The sequence below is a fragment of the Clarias gariepinus genome, chromosome 8, assembly GCF_024256425.1.
Source record: "Clarias gariepinus isolate MV-2021 ecotype Netherlands chromosome 8, CGAR_prim_01v2, whole genome shotgun sequence".
NCBI classification, from domain to species: Eukaryota; Metazoa; Chordata; class Actinopteri; order Siluriformes; family Clariidae; genus Clarias; species Clarias gariepinus.
Genome location: NC_071107.1, coordinates 28,023,030 through 28,043,890, shown reverse-complemented (window position 1 = coordinate 28,043,890; position 20,861 = coordinate 28,023,030). Strand labels below are relative to the sequence as shown.

Genomic DNA, 20,861 nt, shown 5'->3' with positions numbered 1-20,861 from the left:
AAATAAATGTTTTGAGCATTGCCACCTGCAAATTGGATGTCAAATAACCACTATATGATACTAGTCCAACCACTCAGCATTCAGCATAATTACGGACCTGATCATCTGTCATCATCTACCCCTGTTTTCGCTGGTTCATGCCTTACTGTAAGTTAGATTTATTTTATGCTCAAATGTTTCATAGGTCACATAGGAAACCAGTCAGGTCAAGGACTGGACTGAAAATGAGAGTCAAAAACTTGCTAAAATGAAAACCAGAGTCCTTTAAGAAGCCTACAGTATATCTCAAGACTACATTACAAATACAGTACAAGAAAGTCTGGACACAACTTTGGAAGCAAAATATGAGGAAAAGGTACAGAATATACAGAACTGGGAGACTCGTCAGGCACAATCTGATCATTTTGATTCATACATATTTTACACTATTTAATATATCATACTCTATATAAATACATTTTTATTGAATTGTGAAATTTAAACTGTATATTGTCAAAAGGTGAGCACATATTTATTTAAGAACTTATTAAAAATATTTATATTAGAAATGGAATTCAAAAGACAGAAGTACTGGCACAAGGACAGCGTGCAGTTAGAAGTAAGCTACACACAACTCTACACACAAACATACACATTTACATTTAGGCATTTCTGTTTCACTTGTGCCTCCTGAATTGTCCTGCCAAGGGAAAAAAAGACCTTGGTGTAATTTTTTATTCCAGTCTTCCTTTTAAAGCTCATGAAAATAATATTACTAGGATAGCCTTCTTTCATCTTAGAAATATTGCCAAGATAAAGAATATATTGTCACTACATGATGCATAAAAACTAGTTCATGCTTTTGTCACCTCTAGGGTGGATTATTTTAATATATAATCTTACATAAGTTCAACTAGGTGCATAAACAAGCTCCAGTTAGTCTGGAATGCAGCAACCTCACTGGAACCATTTATAAGCACAGCACTCCCATCTTATCCACACCGCATTGACTCTCTGTGAAATTTTGCATTGATTTTAAATTACTACTATTGACTTTTAAGCAATAAATGGTCTTGCGCCACAGTACCTGGGTGAATTGCTAGTGTTTTTACTATCCACCGCCTACCTTGATCAAAGGATGCAGGCTGCTTGTCAGTACCCTGTTTTATGAAAACTACAGAAGGAGGGAGAACTTTATCTTACAAAGCCCCATGGTTATGGAGTAGCCTTCCAATTAATGTTTGGGACTAAGACACAGTCTCAGTGTTTAAGTCTAGGCTTTTTGCACTTGGCTCTACCTTGTAGTTATGCTGTCAGTGTCCTAGCTTGTACTTTGTACTAAATATACTTTCACCTTTTAAATTTTGTGACTGTAACTATACCTAACTGTTTTCTCTCTTTCTCTCTCTCTCTCTCTCTGTCACGCTACACATGGCGCTCCTGAGCTGCATCCCGATCCTTTCAGTCTTCTGGACCTGTGTAACTCATCCTGGTGCCCTGTTTCTGGTTGGACATGTGGTCTGCTTAGAAGGGATTGGGGACGGTTACACTTTATCATAAAAATGGTCCTGGACTTGGCTGTGGCAGCCATCTGTTCAGGTACGGTTTTGTACCTAAGCCTCCAATAACGAAATGAAGTTCATATTACCACTAACACCTATCCTCTTATAGATCCAGCATCCAGCATTGTCATTACTACAACAAGTTTGGGCCCCTTGAATCTAGTTAAATTAAATCTTAATGTCACAGCAATCAAAGACATTCTAGACAACTGTGTGCACATTTATGATATATTTGTGGATGGCTCATGTATGAGTTAATGTGGAATATGGTGAGCAGCCTGCACAAAGCCCTGACCTCAACCCCCTCTTAATTTAATTCAGTTTTATATATACAGTACTTTTAACAACGGCCATCACATAATTTTGGTCATATAATGTAATTGAAAAAAATGCAGTACATGAACAAAAGTGACTAAAGGAAGCAGAGTGCTGCAAAAATAAAATTAATAATGCACTTTTTAGTACATATATATGAGGTTGTGATAGGCAGATAAAAATAGCCTACTAGTTCCTAGTTCCAGTAACAATGAAAGCAAAGGCATATATTGGCCTCCTGAATTGCCCTGCCAATGACCTCTGCCCTGGGGACCACTTAATATTATGACCTCAACATCTAGAGATCAGCAGAGAGTTCTAGTAGTCTACTGCCATTTTTACTAGGCCACATGAGAATAGAAAGGCATAAAGGATCCTTTGTTGGCCAGTGAAATTGGGCATATACAAGCTTCAATTGCAGAAAACATACATGCAAACATAGCTTTAAAAGATAAACTAAACAGACAAGTGAATAAATCAAAGCTGTGTATCTTCTAATCAGACTTTTACTTCCAGTAGCACTTACGTATTACATTCCTATCTGAAAGTGCTGAAAATCTGATAATGCCACTAGAAATGCATTTACAGTGTTTACTATTCATGGCATTATAAAATCATATTAACATTTCATTACCACCAACGTTTTTTTTAATCCAATCAAAAGCAAAATCTGTGCCCCAGTGTTAAAAGCTGCTAAATTGGAACAAATCCCCCCCAAACAACTGTTCCTTATGTACCACATAGCAAGCATAAGCCAATCAGGTGTTTAGCCAAAGTGCACTCTGTTTAGGCCAGTGGTTTCCATTTTAAAGCAAAGGATTTCCTAAAAGTGTACTGTTTTTTTGCCATGATTTATTTAACAGTCGTGTATTTAAACACATTAAACACATTTTACATTTACAAATGAGAACATTTGAGTAACATAATAGACCTAAAATATCAACTATATGTATCTTAATCTGAAAGATGTGCTCTAAAGCATGGTAAGAGTGCTATAAATTAATTTATTCGTTCATCCTAAAACACATTAAAAACACATTAAATCTGTTTTGAAATATGTTACAGTAATTTGTTGATTCATGTTACAATTATTAATCCTATGAGAACTAGGCAGTTGTGTTTGCTTTAATGTCAAAGGACAACCGTGCCAGCACTAGTGCAGTTTGCATTACAGTATGTTAAATAGGATAAAAATATTTTATACCATCTTAAACATGACAGATAACAGTTTTGCTGTTAGCTCCTGAAAACAAAAGAGCAAGAGCTTCTTCTATCATTCATTTTTTAATCTTGTTTAATCTCATATTAAAGTGTAACTTTGCTGAGAAACCTAGCTGTCTATTTACTGACTGGCTTAATGACAAAGTGTAGGATAATTCCCACTGGGACGAATATTATCAGGTATTCAAATGGCATTGTAGGTGACCAAAGTGACCAAACCAGCATGAACTTTGCTGTAGCTACTTTAATTTGCCAGCATTACAGACTTTGGGACACTGCAGGTATTATTGATTTTAAAAGGTAGAGTTATTTTGGGCACCATAATGGCTTAGTGGTGGTTAGCACTGACCCTTCGCATCTCCATGGTTTGTGTTCGATTCCTGCCTTGGATCTGTGTGCATAAAATTTGCATGTTCACCCTGTGCTTGATGGGTTTCCTCCGGGTGCTCCGGTTTCCTCCCACAGTCCTGCATGCAAATTAGGCTAATTGTCATTTCCAAATTGCCTGTTGTGTGTGTGTGTGTGTGTGTGTATGTGTGTGTGTATGTGTGTGTGTGTGTGTGTGTGTGAGAGAGAGAGAGAGAGAGAGTAAGTGTGAGTGTGCCCTGTGATGAATTGACACCCCGTCCAGGATGTGCCCTGCCTCATGCCCTAAGTTTCCTGGGATAAGCTCCAAGGTCCCCGTGATCCTGTATACAGAATTTAATTCAATTAAATGTTATTTGTATAGCGCTTTTAACAATTGTTATTGTCGCGAAACAGCTTTACACAATCGAAAGAATTATGGAAGTTTGTATGTAATGTGATTGTCTATAAATAAAGCAGGGTAGATGATGAGTGAGTAAGAGTAAGTAAGTAAGTTTGATTAAATTCAATTGGGCCAACTTTGAGTAGATTATGATGGGATAATATCAAAGAAAATAGTTTTTTCCTTTCTTTATCCAATAGTAATCCAATGGCCTGAGCGAAACATAAACTCCTGAGACCTAATGTGGATTAAAATAAACCTCTAAATAAATGTCAGACTACAGTTTTAGAAATTGATGGGCCTTTAAATTATGAAAAGAGAGGCAAATATCTATAATCCACCCAAGTGTAAACAATTAATGCATTGAGCGAGGGAATGAAATAGCTCTGAGATTGATTCAATCACAGCTTGCATATCTTAAACTATGAGCTAAGCTCTGTTTTGAACTACTAAAGTGTTAGTGTAACCAAAAAAACAAAATGGTCTCATTGCACAATTTCTTCCTTTATGCTGGCAGTGTGTTTCAGTTACCAAGAGAGTGAGTGGGGTGAGGTCAGCCAGGCACACCCAGATCATGCCTGGACACAAGGCTGTGTCCCTGTTTACAGTTGGATAGCATAGTAATGCTATTAATGTGTGCTTAGAAAAAACCTCTTTCTTGAGACTTAAAATACTTTGTACTTTAAAATCCAAGATTGTGCAGCAAAACATAACCAAATTCCATAACCCATCCTATAGGGAAAAAAGCTAAGTGATGTGTCAAGTATTGTTTTAAAGACTTTAAAGTGAAATATCTGTTTAAATCCCACAAATACATTTATGATGAAGCAGGAACTGATTTCCCCCTCATACAGACAATCTAGAATAATTGTAAATTATCCAGAAAAAAGAACTCCAAGAAACTATGATAAAAACAGCCCATATAGACCAACTCCTAAAATATTCTTGTCCTCTGTAAATAAATTACTGTGATGAAAAACTAAATTAAACCCATGCACATTCCAAAACCAAACTACACTACAGTAAAAATATATATATATTACGAGATTTTCACCTTTTGAGTCCTTACATGTGAAATTTAACAAATTGTACAAATGTACTAACAATATCAGCACATTTATGACTTGCATTGATTTATTGCATATACCTATAATATTATGACAGCAATGCATTATTCCCAGCTCTCAATTCTGGGTTTAAGGCCAGCAAATTCCAAACCAACAGGTAATCCTATCCATGTTTTAGTTTTGGGGAGGGGAGGCATGAACAGCACACTGGTGTAAATTGCTCTCCAAAATACCTAAGCACATATGAAACTCATGATTAAACACAGATACTCATTCCTTAGTTATTAGCCAGTATACAGAAATGTTTCATTTTCTAAGCAAATCAAACTAAAAGCTCTCCAAAAGCTGTGAGTTAAGCAAAGAAGAAGACCTACACTCATACAGACAATATTCACAGGCCCATAGAACATTTTCAGCACCGACAGAACAGCATTTTTCCCATGGGAAAGGGTCACTCATGTCCCGGCAGTGGATAAGAGCATACAGGCCACATGGAACACAGTGTTTTAGTGTTTAGGAGGATGTCCACACTAATAGGCCGACAACTCATTCCATCTGTGGTGCTGTCCTTTTCCCTCTCTTAACTCTACCATATCACAGACTCTTCAAAGCATTTTGCATACAGTCCAGGAATCTGCAAATCTGGGAATTACTTTTAAGATTTTTTTTATTTAAAAACAAAACAAGAAAATGTGAAATGAGTAAAAAGTTTGGATTAATGACCATATTACCTTCTTTGTAAAAAAGGTTAGATTTTCCATAATACAAATGAAAAACAATTGGTTTATTAAACATTTGCTAAGATGCATGGTACTGTACTCCCCCTGATTTTTTTCTGATTACGCAGAAAAAATGCTTAATAATGACAGCATGTCACAGAAACCTCTTCATTGGGAAGAATTACAAAATACAGAAGCTTTGACTTGCATTATGTTTAAAATGCATTATTATTTTCTTTATAAACACATAGTGTATAATCACTTTAATCTGATGTATCCTAATTAGTGCTCCCCTTAGAAGGATATACTTCCTTCAATAATAAATATGCCTCAAGTTCCACTTGCATACTAAGCAGGTGGGTCCCCTCAAGTTAAATTAGGCAGCTCACTATACTGTATACTAGTCAATAAAATCCTTTGCACATCTTAATCCATGTATTCTAATCGATACTTTTTGCTCTTTGAGATGTCTAGTTATGTTCTCAGTTTGGCTAATCAAAAGAGAGGATACAAACAACAGACTGCAAACAGAAAAAAAGCACATTTAAGGAAGGGGGTAGAAAACCTACCCAGAAAAAACATATTTGAGGAGGGGGATTGGGATCAGGTCCTTTTATGGAAGTAATCTTGAACAAGGTCTAGTGACTGATGGAGGCTGTCAGTACATGACGTTATCATCCTTAACTCTGTTTGCCCTTTCAATATAAAGAGTGTAAGAAGTATGTCTAAAACAGGAATCTTCTGTTCAAACAATCAAGTGTTTCACTTCAAAATTACACCTCCCAATTCCAGGTGTAAATATAAATTAGAAACACACTTGCTGTTTCCCATTTGTGCAATAAGGATACGATCAAGGCCTGTTTTTCACCATATGGTCATTATGGGTGTTAAATCCATTTAGTAGTTTAAAGACTCAATCAGCAGGACATCCTCCTTTTCCTGTAAACAGGAGGATGTCCTGTTATTTTAAAATCATTCTATACTTATGAAATACTAAAAAGCTGCTACACATTGTATAGTATAAACTGTGCAGTGACTGCAAGAAAGGTCAGGGAGTTCATTAAACCATAGTAAAATTAAATCATGAATTTCCTAGTGTATACATTAAGACAGTGGTTCTCAAACATTTTCTGTCATTCCCCACTTAAGGGGGTTGGCGAATTTTCAAGCTTACTTGTCAACAAAATGATAACGAAAACGGCCAAGTGTACTATTTATTGAAAAATCAATTTCTAAACCAGTAAGATCAAATAACACCAAGTTCAAAACAGATAAAATACACGTGCAATTGTTATAACAGTCTTACTTTGTCACTTATCTAGAGCTTTCTTTCAAAAAAGTTAAGTGGCTTATTAACGTGACTGGGGTGTGTTGTCGATAAGTGTCTTCTTACTTTGTCTCGTGCTGTCTGCTGCCAGCGGTTTAAGACACAAAACACACAGAGGTCTCTCCTCTGCCCTCACCATCCCCACCATGAATCCAAGCGCAACATAGGCTTCATCATGTTTTCCTTTCGGCTGGATTTTTGGTTGATTAGGCTGATGATGCTAAATCACCTGCTTTTTTGTGGTCCATGTAACAAATGTATCCATTGACGTTATTATGCTCACTACATACAGTACGCTACTGTGTTATGGTCTAAAATGCCCCCGACGGATTGCCCACCTAAATTCATAGGTTTATGGTTTACAAATTACAAATTATAACAAATGAATTTAATTATAAAGTAAGCAATATAAAAAAAATGTTGTATAGGGGGAAAATATATAAATTATATATTTTTTCATATACCACATGTATATTTTTATATTGCTTATTTTATAATAAAAATAATTTCCTGTAATTTTTCACCACAAACACAATTTATTTAGTGTAATTTGTGATAAATAATTTGTAGTTTGTACATTGACAAACCCCTGCAAAATAAATGTGCCATAAAATAATCACTTTGGGGGATTTGTATTAATCGTCTCGACGAGTGTCACGTGCCTAGGGTTAATTATAGTAATAATATATTCGATAATAATAAACCTTTGAATGCATGTCCTAATATAATATTTGATAGAGATTATGTAGGGGGGCAATCCGTGGCAGGGGGGCATTTTAGCGCTTAACACCTGTTTGTTTCCGCGGTAAAGTTAGCTTGATATTCGCATCTCCGAATTCAATAGCTGTGTAAATAAACCCGCAAATAAGATACCCACATATATATATTTCCTCTCTACACTGTCTTTAAGCTACTTTCGCTTTAAATTATACATGGTTAAAAGCATAAACACCATTATTCTCTACGGCGCAACGAATGATTTAGGGATCATCGCAAAATGCCGCACACCAACAAAAAGCGTAGAACGATATTGATCTTCCCTTCTGTTCGGCGCCTGAAGGATCAAAAAGCAACTTTGTTACCACACTGGAAACTAGAAATGCCAGACTAATACTGCCTGATAAAATATTAATGTTTAACAAAAATACAGAAACATCAGCATACACATGGGAATAAATGAAACTACATATATAATACCGAATGTTACCTTATATATTGTTCCTCTGCAATTAACATGCCGACGTTAAACCGTTATTGTTGCACTATGGTTCCACTTTTTCTTTGATGTTATTTTAATTTACTTGTATTAATGATCCATTTCTTTGTGTGTCATTATTTAGTTTCGAGTGTCCGATAAAGAAAATAAAGATTAAATAAATCAATAAAGAAAAGCATGAATTAGAATAGGTACTTTCCTATTATTTTCCACTAATTCCCTCCCGTTCATTGCGCCCCACCTGTCATATCTGTATTCCCCACTAGTGGGGCGCGCCCCACACTTTGAGAACCACTGCATTAAGATTTAATCATGAATATTATAATATATAGTATAACATATTTAAAAGTACAGAAATATCCAATTCTTCACAAATGTACCCACTATTTTAAAGCATTTACTGTACATTTGCCTGTAATCACTATATTTGAATATATCCTTTACATACAGTACGACCCACTGCATCCTGTGTAGGAAATATAATGAGCTTTATGCATTGCAACATTGCTGGCTTTCACTGTCCACAGGTCTGTATACATTTGATGTGATTATTTATAACCAAAACCAAATGAGACTCTTCAGTCATTATTCTTTTTAAAGTCCAGGCTAAATTGATAATAAAATAGTAAAAAATAATAGCTGTGAATATCTGTGAATAAGAATGAAATAATATATGTGAATTAATATTTAGTGTACAGTATGTGCACATTACAGTAATTTACAAAAGTGATGCTCAAATATCAAGGTACAGAGGCAGTTAACATTAAGTCTAGAGCTACATATAGGTTTAACATGAAAAAGATTTGGTCTCTTCTAGAGATTTTCTTGCATGTGTGTGTATATTTACACCCTCTACTCAGAAGTGAAACTGAATACATCTACAAGCGCAACACAAAGTTGACCTTCTAGGAAAGTAGATGCAGTACAATTAAGCAACAAGCAGGGTAAAGACCAGGTTTAATCACTAAACTGAATGACTGTATAATAACAATATAGGGTAACACCACAGACATTAAAGCTACTTACTCACAGATCAGTCCGCTCATCTGTGTTTGCTGGCCAGATCAAATCCTCTAACCTTTCAATACAACTAGTAAACAAATCAGGATAAATTAAACATGTATGAGTTCCTTTATCAAACATGTTAATATATGTTTTGAAGCTGAATATTTATGTACATCACTTCCAACATCAGTAGGGACATTAATGGATGATTCATGATGACAGAACATTTGTTTGGAATTGCATATGCTCATTTTAGACTAGAGTTTTTCCATGGCATTTACTATGGGTAGGGCTGTGCACGTTTCAGGGTTTTTTTTTTCCATTGCAGCGTTTTATAAATAGGTGCTGGAGTGGCAAGCATGTTTAATGGGAGACAGCTGGATATGATTACCTTCGTGCTATGTAGATTCATTGTATCAGCTTTCTTGGCCTGGGGTAAATGAAACCAGTGGAATGACATTGAGGGAATGGCAGTGTCATGTGGAACTAAAACACGGACAAGCACAAAGCTGACTGGTGGCGGGCTGTCTAGCACTTTCTCCCGTAAAGAGCCAGAACCCTGCATAGCATCTCAACACTAGTATAAGTGTGTGTGTGCCCGTATGCATTCTATGACAGTCTGTAATAGACTTTAATCAAACCCAAATGCAAAAAAAAAATATTTGAATTCATCTGTAAAACATGTAATTATGTCTACAACATGACTGATTCTGCAATTATATTATGTTATTGCACCCATTTTAGGTTATCAAAAGTTTTGACCTGACCAGCCCTCCACTTTTTTCTGCGTTCTTTTGTTGTGTTTTGGGTCATTGTCTTGTTGCATTATACATTTAGCCTTAAATATCAGTAATATCTTTTGATCGCAACACCAAATGCCATCACTGTATAACAAAACAAATACACTTTGCTCTTCCAATACTTTAGGAAGGGACTGTATGTACAGTATTCATAAGCTTTGTAGTAAAAATACAGTATTGAACAAATATACAAAAAGAGTATGCAATAAGAAGATCTGTGAAAAGCTAATTAATTTGAATTTCAGTTACTGACATTATCATTTTGTTCAGGTTAGTGTTTATTGCAAGGTGAAGAGTTATTGGTACATTTAGCAATTTGGGAGCACTGTAGCTTTTATCATTCATTCACTTTATCTGGAGCCTATCCTTGAAAACTGACCGAAAAGGAAGGAAAGGGGTTGCAGGGCATACACACATGCATGCAAGTGAACACACACACACATGCACACAGATACAGGGAGGTTCTCTCCTAGAACAATTTGTCTAAACCAATCCACCTGTCTGCTTGGTTTTAGGCATTAGGAGAAAGGAAACTGAAGAACTCAAAGAAAACAATACAGTTATCATGGGAACATAAAGTAAGACAGTAACTGACCTTGAAGAACAGACAACTTCTAAAACTTTAGGAGCAGAAAATAGGATAAAACCAAGGACATTCGAGTTGTGAACAGCAATGCAAACATCACAATTGGGTATTAATAATTTCATTACATATTAAAGTAAATGTTTACAAATGACTAATTATTTTTCCTTTTTTTCCAATTACCATTAAATTAGGACTCAAACAGATTATTTACTATTTTACAATTACAATGTACTGTAACAGTGAAATCAATCAAGGGGTTGTAACAGCAGACCATCCAATCCTCACAAAACTTGGTACAGGTTTTACGACGTCTTCCTGACATAACCCTCCCATTTTATCAAGGCTTCGGACCCGCACTGCATCCAGTGGCTGGGAATTTGTAGCTAGACTGCCTGGCCTAAAACTTTCATTACAGACAACATTCTTAATGGCTTTGTTTCAACAACCATATGTAACATCAAAACATTTATTTCCATCCAGAGCTGAATCAACTTTTGGCTGAGATCTTGTATTAACGACAGGAGTAAAATAACTCTGTGAAGTCTTCTCATACACATCCCGAGAACTTTCAATGGGGTAAAAGTGAGGACTCTCCAGAGGCTAATTTATGTGTTAACATCATTCCTCATGCTGCCAGAACCACTCTTTTACAATTTGAGTCTGATGAATATTGACCTTATTGTTTTTTTACTTAAATTGCACCCACAGGAAGGAAAACTGTTATAACCGGTTAATTCAGTACATTCAGGTAGTCAGCTGACTTTTTAACGTTTCGTTGCCACATAATGTTCCTAAACCTAGACCTGACCAACTTAAGCACTTCCAGATCATTATGCTTAAAAGCATGAACAGTGTGCATAACGTGTACATCAGTTCTTACCCATCGTGCTGGAATAGGGTTAGTCTGAACGCAAAACACATAACATTTTTCTATTGCTCCAATGTCTAATCTTTATGCTCCCTTACAAACTGAATCCTATAACTGTAGCATATCTTGCATGGCCATGAAATATTTTTCTGACATCGCTGTTAAGAGAATGAGAAGCTATAGTACTTTGTGCATCAGCTAGTGTTAAAAGAACTGTTGCCAATAGAAACATAGTTTCTGCATCAATTATTCAATTACCTGTAAAGATAAATTGCATGTAAATGTAAAAGCTCAAATGTATTTGCCTATGTATATCCAAAACACTTTTCTGGCCATGCAGTGCACATGTAGCAAAGTTTAACATTTAATATTATCAGATTTTTCTTTCAAGTGCAAGTGCTCAAAATACTGTATTAAGCTAAAAATAACCAAACAAGAAACATCTGGATAGCTGATATGCTATTTCATAGCCCCTGCCAACAGAAACATGTTCTGATGACGAGCATCAAGCAGTTACATAACGCCTCAATAATTTTCAAGAATGAAAATTACATCTAGGCTTTTAATTTGTGATTGTGTTGAAGTTTTAAGGTTCTGCTAAATGAACTGCTGGAGTTATGGTAAAACATTTCCCATAAATTATCTATTAATGTTGTAAAACTGTATATCAAAGGCATGGTTATCTGAACCAATGTAAAACAACTTATGTTAAGTAGTCTGAAATATATTTGCTTATTATTTGGAGATAGTTTCTGTGTCTGTATTTACTATACAAGAAACACTACAGTTCACCTAATATACAAACCCCTAGTGGCAGTGGTTTATCATACTAATCTATAATAATGCATACTTATACGGGTCCTTCTCAAAAAATTAGCATACTGTGATAAAGTTCATTATTTTCTGTAATGTACTGATAAACATTAGACTTTTATATATTTTAGATTCATTACACACAACTGAAGTAGTTCAAGCCTTTTAATTATTTTAATATTGATGATTTTGGTATACAGCTTATGAAAACCTAAAGAAAATCTCAAAAAATTAGCATATCATGAAAAGGTTCTCTAAACGAGCTATTAACCTAATCATCTGAATCAACTAATTAACTCTAAACACCTGCAAAAGATTCCTGCGGCTTTTAAAAACTCCCAGCCTGGTTCATTACTCAAAACCGCAATCATAGGTAAGACTGCCGACCTGACTGCTGTCCAGAAGGCCATCATTGACACCCTTAAGCAAGAGGGTAAGACAAAGAAAGAAATTTCTAAACAAGTAGGCTGTTCCCAGAGTGCTGTATCAAGGCACCTCAGTGGGAAGTCTGTGGGAAGGAAAAAGTGTGGCAGAAAACGCTGCACAACGAGAAGAGGTGACCGGACCCTGAGGAAGATTGTGGAGAAGGACCGATTCCAGACCTTGGGGGACCTGCGGAAGCAGTGGACTGAGTCTGGAGTAGAAACATCCAGAGCCACTGTGTACAGGTGTGTGCAGGAAATGGGCTACAGGTGCCGCATTCCCCAGGTCAAGCCACTTTTGAACCAGAAACAGCGGCAGAGGTGCCTGACCTGAGCTACAGAAAAGCAGCACTGGACTGTTGCTCAGTGGTCCAAAGTACTTTTTTTTCGGATGAAAGGAAATTTTGCATGTCATTCGGAAATCAAGGTGCCAGAGTCTGGAGGAAGACTGGGGAGAGGGAAATGCCAAAATGCCTGAAGTCCAGTGTCAAGAACCCACAGTCAGTGATGGTCTGGGGTGCCATGTCAGCTGCTGGTGTTGGTCCACTGTGTTTTATCAAGGGCATGGTCAATGCAGATAGCTTTTAGGAGATTTTGGAGCACTTCATGCTTCCATCTGATGAAAAGCTTTATGGAGATGAAGATTTCATTTTTCAGCACAACCTGGGACCTGCTCACAGTGCCAAAACCACTAGTTAATGGTTTACTGACCATGGTATTACTGTGCCCAATTGGCCTGCCAACTCTCCTGACCTGAACCCCATAGAGAATTTGTGGGATATTGTGAAGAGAAAGTTGAGAGACGCAAGACCCAACACTCTGGATGAGCTTAAGGCCGCTATTGAAGCATCCTGGGCCTCCATAACACCTCAGCAGTGCCACAGGCTGATTGCCTCCATGCACCGCCGCATTGAAGCAGTCATTTCTGCAAAAGGATTCCCGGCCAAGTATTGAGTGCATAACTGAACATAATTATTTGAAGGTTGACTTTTTTTGTAACACATTTCTTTTATTGGTCGGATGAAATATGCTAATTTTTTGAGATAGGAATTTTGGGTTTTCATGAGCTGTATGCCAAAATCATCAATATTAAAACAATTAAAAGGCTTAAACTACTTCAGTTGTGTGTAATGAATCTGAAATATATGAAAGTCTAATGTTTATCAGTACATTACAGAAAATAATGAACTTTATCACAATATGCTAATTTTTTGAGAAGGACCTGTATACTTAATGCTTAATACTTTGTCGATGCACCTTTGGCAGCAATTACAGCCTCAAGTCTTTTTGAATATGATACCAAATTTAGGCACATCTATCCAAGGCAGGGTTCTACCTCTTTGCAGCACCTCTCAAACTCAGGTAGGATGGGAAGCATCGGTGCACAGCCATTTTAAAATCTCTCCAGAGATGTTCAATCGGAATAAAGTCTAGGCTCTAACTGGGCCACTCAAGGATATTCACAGAGTTGTCCTGAAACCACTCCTTTGATATCTTGGCTGTGTGCTTAGAGTCGTTGTCCTGCTGAAAGATGAAACGTTGCCCCAGTCTGAGGTCAAGAGCGCTCTGGAGCAGGTTTTTATCCAGGATGTCTCTGTACATTGCTGCAGTCATCTTTCCCTGCATCCAACCACCACCATTCTTAGGGATGGTATTGGCCTGGTAATAAACGGTGCCTGGTTTCCTCTAAATGTGACGCCTGGCATTCACACCAAAGAGTTCAATCTTTCTCTCATCAGACCAGAGAATTTTGTTTCTCGTGGTCTGAGAGTCCTTCAGGTGCATTTTGGCAAACTCCAGACGGGTGCGTTTTATTAAGGAGTGGCTTCCGTTTGGCCACTCTACCATATAGGCCTGATTGGTGGATTGCTGCAGATATGGTTGTCCTTCAGGAAGGTTCTCCCTTCTCCACAGAGGACCTCTGGAGTGACCATCGGGTTCTTGGTCACCCTGACTAAGGCCCTTCTCTCCCGATCGCTCAGTTTAGATAGCCGGCCAGCTCTAGGAAGAGTCCTGGTGGTTTCGAATTTCATCCACTTACGGATGATGGAGGCCACTGTGCTCATTGGGACCTTCATAGCAGCAGATTTTTTTTGTAACCTTCCCCAAATTTTTACCTTGAGACAATCATGTCTCGGAGGTCTACAGACAATTCCTTTGACTTCATTCTTGGTTTGTGCTCTGAGATGAACTGTCAACTGTGAGACTTTATATAGACTTTTCACGTCCAATCAACTGAATTTACCACAAGTGGACTCCAATTAAGCTGCAGAAACATCTGAAGGATGATCAGGGGAAACAGGAAGTGCCTGAGCTCAATTTTGCAAAAGGCTGTGAATACTTTCTGGATGCACTGTATATATATATATATATATATATATATATATATATATATATATATATATATATATATAGTATTAGCATATATTATTATGGATTAATAGGACTACTTAACATTAGTTGTATATATACATTATATACAGTACATACACACATACTGAAAACATCTGTGAGTACCAAATGTATAGTACAGTAGTTTTTCCATAGACCACAATCCCTAGATTGCACATCCTATAACACTAAAAGTAAAAAAAAAACAAAGATGTTATGCGCACACTCTTTCCCCTCTGCTAATACCACAGTGTATAGAGCAGCACTCACATGATCAGAGGCCAGTGCGTGTGTACTGAGCCTCAAAACCACTCTTTCATCACCAGGAAGTCAACAAAGTGGTCCACATGACACAATACAAACTCCATGAGGCTAGTGGCGGATTACCCATAGTAGTGGGTTTTAGAAAAAAAAACAGAGGAGGGAGTGTGTGTATGTCTGTACAATGCTCTTACTGAGAAGCCTGCAAATCACCAGCTGGTTTCCATTAGCATTATTCATCTAGAAAAGGAGGGGGCAGGGCTTCATGCAGGAAGACTGTAAGAGGGGATTGGTCGAGCAGACCTGGCCCCAGAGATGTTTGGTGAAGAGAGATTCATGACAAGAATTTAGATTCTTCTGAACTGCATAAACCTACCTTACACAGGAAGTTACAGCAGAGAATGTGTGTCTTCCTGTCAGTTACATTATCAAAGTTGTTAAACGACTTTTTCACTGAAAGTACTTAGGTTTGAAAGTACTTGCATATTCTCTTCCAACTTTTTTAACGTTTTAGATCCCCGTGCTGTGTCTGTAACTTCCTGTGTATGACCCAGTGTGTGTGAGGTAACTCGCTGTCTACACTAAAGTCGAATTAAGTGAATTAAAGCTATGCATATTATTATAGACACAGAACCAGCACAATAAACACTATAATCTAAATCCAACAATAAGCACGTCCAGCTTGATCAGTGTAAGCAGTGCTAAGACAAGTAACAACCACAGACACTTGTTTTGGACAAGCTTTAAACACTGCTATGCTGCCAGCAAACAAAATTATGAAAAAAAAAACATTATTGGTGTAGTGCAGCAGCTGCCTTAAGACAGATGTTGAGGTCTTTCTATACATACAGAGTGCACAAATCTTACATAATAGGTGAGTCCTCCCAGATTTAAAAAAGAAACATAACTTTAGAACAATCTTTTCAGTTACATTAAAGATAACTCACAGAGATGTCAGTGCCTTATCACAGACTAGATGACAACTATAAATTAGGGAACATTAATTTTTATCTTCCAAGTCACAGTCACACGTTAGATAGTCTAGTAAAAATATATATATTTATTTATATCCCTAGAGAAGCAAACACATCAGCACAGCAGTTGTAAAAAGTCTCTGCAGAGCACATAAGCAGCTGGGAGAGTATCATCTGTAAGCAATCTTGACATATAATCCACACCAAAATGCTGACTGCATATAATGCAAAAGCAGGATTACAAATAATACTTTTCCCTTAAGAACAGTTCCCTTGTTTTCAAACTAATGCTTGTTAGGGATGTAGTTAAACAAACTCATTGCACTGGAGCGATCCTGTGTTTTATAAATGAATAAAAAAAAAACGGATATTATCATTGAGACTATGTGTTTGCAGTGGAACAAAAAAACTTGAGGTTTTTATTTTTTAAAGGACCCTGGGAGCAGGGTTGTACTTTTCAGCAAATATGGGAATTGAGTTAACAATAATGCACATGTTTGGTTAATTTACAATATATTGCTGTGACATGTAGACACGATGCCATGCACAGGACAGTATCTCTGCGGGGTCTCCAAAAACAGTAATTTTACTATTTTTTTTTAATTGTTAATGTTTTTCAGCTGCAATCAAATGATATCTTAAAAAAAAATCTTTGTAGAATATCTTATGCTTTTGGCCATTATAATGAAAAGCTGCTCTAAGGACCCCAGTTTGACTCTTAGCAGCATTGTGTTTCTGCAACATAGTAGTGGTGAAGTACAGTAGTAGTGACATGTCCAGCAATCTTTTCTGATCTGTTTAAAATGCAGCTCAAAAGCTAACAAAAGCTAAAGTAAATCTCCGAAAACATTACTAGATAATTATTGGTGTCAGCTATAAACAATTGTTTCCAGTCCAACATCCATAACTGCTTGGAAACATGGTTAGCTTGCAAACTCAGTCAGATTAGATAAACGATTAAAAAAAAGCTGGCATAAAAGGTCCACATGGTACTGTACAGTATGCAGTTCAAGAGGTATGTTCAAATTCAAATTCAAATTGTACACATACACAGTCATACACAGTACGATATGCAGTGAAATGCTTCCCAAATTGCAGGCCTGTTTTATTCAGACTTTCCCCATGTTTCTGTCCATAGTAATCTACAGTACATAGGGGGCCAAAAAAAAAAGAAAAGAAAAAGAAAATCAAAACAATAAAAAATCTTTCCGGTTAAGACCACACCCCCTAAACCAGTTAAAATAAGTCCACCTTTAAAAAAATACAAACTCAATATGGTGTGATAGAATTTGTTTTGCTTTTTTTTATGCAGCATTTGATAAATGTTACAGAATTGTAAAGAAATTCCTTTCAGGAGTGCAAAGAGATCTGTGGTGCTGTGAGAAAAGGTTTCCAAGCTTTGTACAGGACTGCTTACTAAAAACTTCTCCTTAAAGAAGACCACAGACACAGTGTAAAATTCACCCTGACAGCAGATGGTGCACTTGTTGAGAAAACTGTGAAATGTGGATATGTCAATGGAACATTTTTTTTCCCTCCAAATAAGGCAAGTATTACAAACTCATAAAGAATACTTGTGCATGTTTTCTTTGAGTCACAATAGTAATAAAATGTGCAAAAGGCAGAAGATTATTATTAAAATGATTAAATCAGTGTGAATTCTGTGTTATTTTGCAAAACACTATGATTCCATGTCTCACAGTTTTGTTACTATGGATAAATCAACCTGTTGTTGTATTTGCAATTTAGTATTAATAAACTGTTTGTTGAGTTTTAATTAAAATGATACAAAACTCATTCTTTAATTGTTTTCGTAGTCCCTGGCAGCAAAAAGTGTTTTAATTCCAAAGATACACATCAAGTTTCTTGTATATAAAGCTTGAGTGTCTCCTGAATGTTGTAATATAATCTCCCTGCTTAATTATCTTAAAAAAATATTACCATTACATGTATCATTGCTTTGTGGCCATATGCAGAAAAACCAACTACAGTATCCCACAATGCTTGTTAAGTGCATGGTGCTTGTATAATATCCAAATTGCAAAATGTCCTGTTTAACAGAGCATAGATGACCTATACATACTTGTTGGCAAAACTGCAATGACAGTGAAAAAGTGTTAATTTTTTTAGCTTCACCATAATCCGAAAACCCACTAAATGCATTTAACTCTCTCATGGCAGCTGAATTCTGCCCAGCTGGTAGTTTTGCTTCACAGATCATGTGATAGGAAGAAGTGATGCGATTGGGTTATAATGGTGTCCTTTCATGGTTTGCTAAAAATGTGAAAGCAAAAAGGTTCTAAAAGAATGTATGAAGTGGTTTTCAAATTAAAAATGTTTGGTTAGAGGACAGCTTATGTATCCTTATGTATTATGTATATTCAGATCCCTTACATTATTTGAATGTTATGTATGTAAAAACACTACTTTACACGATTAAAGTTATACTACAGTCCTTTTTTTAGTGAATAATTTGTTTGGGTTGCAAACAATGCAAAAAAGTGGGTGATCTAGGTATCATGCAAAACAAGCTTAAACTTAATAAACGTAATAAACAACATTGCACAATTAATTGAAGCTAGAATATAGAAGGTCTTGATCTCTTTGAAAAATTTTAGACTGAATGAAATTACAGCCTACTCAACCTAAGCAAAGTGTGTCGAACAGACGGTGACACTGTTCATTTATGAAGCAATTTCTATTACAGGGCAAGGCGCACACTACTTAAGGTACACTCACCATGGTAAAGAGTGTAGAGTTGCCTCTAAAATGGACCTACCCGTACATAAGCTGTGTAGTGATGGCACTCCAACTGGTTGATGCTAAGATTGAAGGTGTGACTCACAGCACCAGTCTGCTCTCCTCCATGTGTGAAATAGACCCGGGATGACAGGCCTTTGTATCGCTTATCTGCATCTGCTGTTAGATTGTACAGCAGCTCTGGGGAAAGACACATTAGCAGTTAGCTGTAGAATTAGCATTTACACAATCTTACAATACAAATAACAAGCATTTGAGAATATCTAAAACCTTCATAATCTCTACCGTAATGCTACATTAAATGTCTGCATCACACTGTAGGGCACAGAATAACAAGGCATCATGGGACTGCAATCACTGAAGCCAATTTCTTGGAATTTCTGTTTAAAAAAGGGCTGATACACACAAACTCACACATAAGCCTTTCAGTGCTGGTCCTTGTTTAGAAGAATCAGTGTGTAAGCATTATTATTTAGGGTGTTACTCCACTGAAACTGTTTTGGACTCACACACACACACACACACACACACACACACACCAACAAACACCCTTTTAGCTGGACCTGTGTAAGGGTCTCTGTCATTGCCATCACCAGCTGTGATGAAGCCATGACCTCACTCAGACACCGGAAGGGAGTGTTTCACAGTGTAGTTATACAGAGAGAGGTGAGCTAGCACTTTCCAGTACTAATGCCAAGCAGTGAAAATAGAAGAGCCCTTATTCTTTCCTCACCTGGGAACAGCCAAAATGCATAACAACCCATTTTATATTTCCTGCATCCCTCACAAGGTTACACCTACTGAGTAATTACTGATCACACCCACTGCATGGACGCCCAGTCACAGATAGTTTCTATACTGAATAGCCAACAGTGTAAAAATAACTGTTATGAACTAAGTCAGATAAGCATTTAAACAGAAGTGATTTCTTAGATTATTTGTGACGTAATTGTTTAGACACATTAAACATTCCATTTGGAAGCACCGCAGATCACTTGCCCTCATTCATTGCCTATACCGCTATATCCTGTATACAGGGTCGCGGGGGGCCTGGAGCCTATCCCAGGATACTTAGGGCACAAGGTGGGGTACACCCTGGACAATACATCGCAGGGAACACACACACACACACACACACACACACACACACACACACACTATGGGAAATTTAGGAACACCAGTTAACCTTATCTTCATGTCTTTGGACTGTGGGAGGAAACCCTTGACTCTGGAGGTGCGAGGCCACAGTGCTAACCACTACGCCACCATGTCGCCTACGATTAAAGTCAAGTGTGTACAGTGTACTAAAAACATTACAAAGCCACAAGACACTAAATCAAGATAAATAATTTGTAATGTGTTCTTAAGGGAAATGTGCTTATTTATATTTTAAGTAGTTGAATAATAATGCCAACATTTTATTAAAACTTACTTACAATTCTTTCTATGAAAGTCTCTTCATAAGTTAAGCAATTTATCTAATAAGTTGCTGCATAATTCAATATCAAATTTATTTTTATATTTATTTTTAATACTGACCTTAGCTAGCATTCCATTCACAGCCCAAAACACACATTTCAGAGCAACACACTGTGGTTACCTCAAACTGTTAGACAGTGCAAATGGACTTAATGTTGATCCTTGCTTGAGCAGCCATTGAACAAGAAAATAAGCTTAAGTGTGATGGCAAAATCACATATAACTGAGAGACAAATGCTAACCCCATGTACTGTATATAGTGCTCACATAGCTGTTTGTATACTCATGTACACTATCATAATTACAGTATGCAATCCTCACTACATGCACAAAACTCAACTCTGAATG

General features: G+C 36.8%; 1 protein-coding gene across 1 annotated transcript in view; it reads right to left on the bottom strand.

Moving 5' to 3' along the window:
- itga9 (integrin, alpha 9) overlaps window positions 1-20,861 on the bottom strand; it is an 80,753-nt gene that overhangs the window by 27,458 nt on the left and 32,434 nt on the right. Inside the window, exon 15 of the mRNA XM_053501857.1 lies at window positions 19,054-19,214. Within this exon, the coding sequence (XP_053357832.1) occupies window positions 19,054-19,214 (161 nt within the window). The remainder of the gene's footprint in view (window positions 1-19,053; window positions 19,215-20,861) is intronic.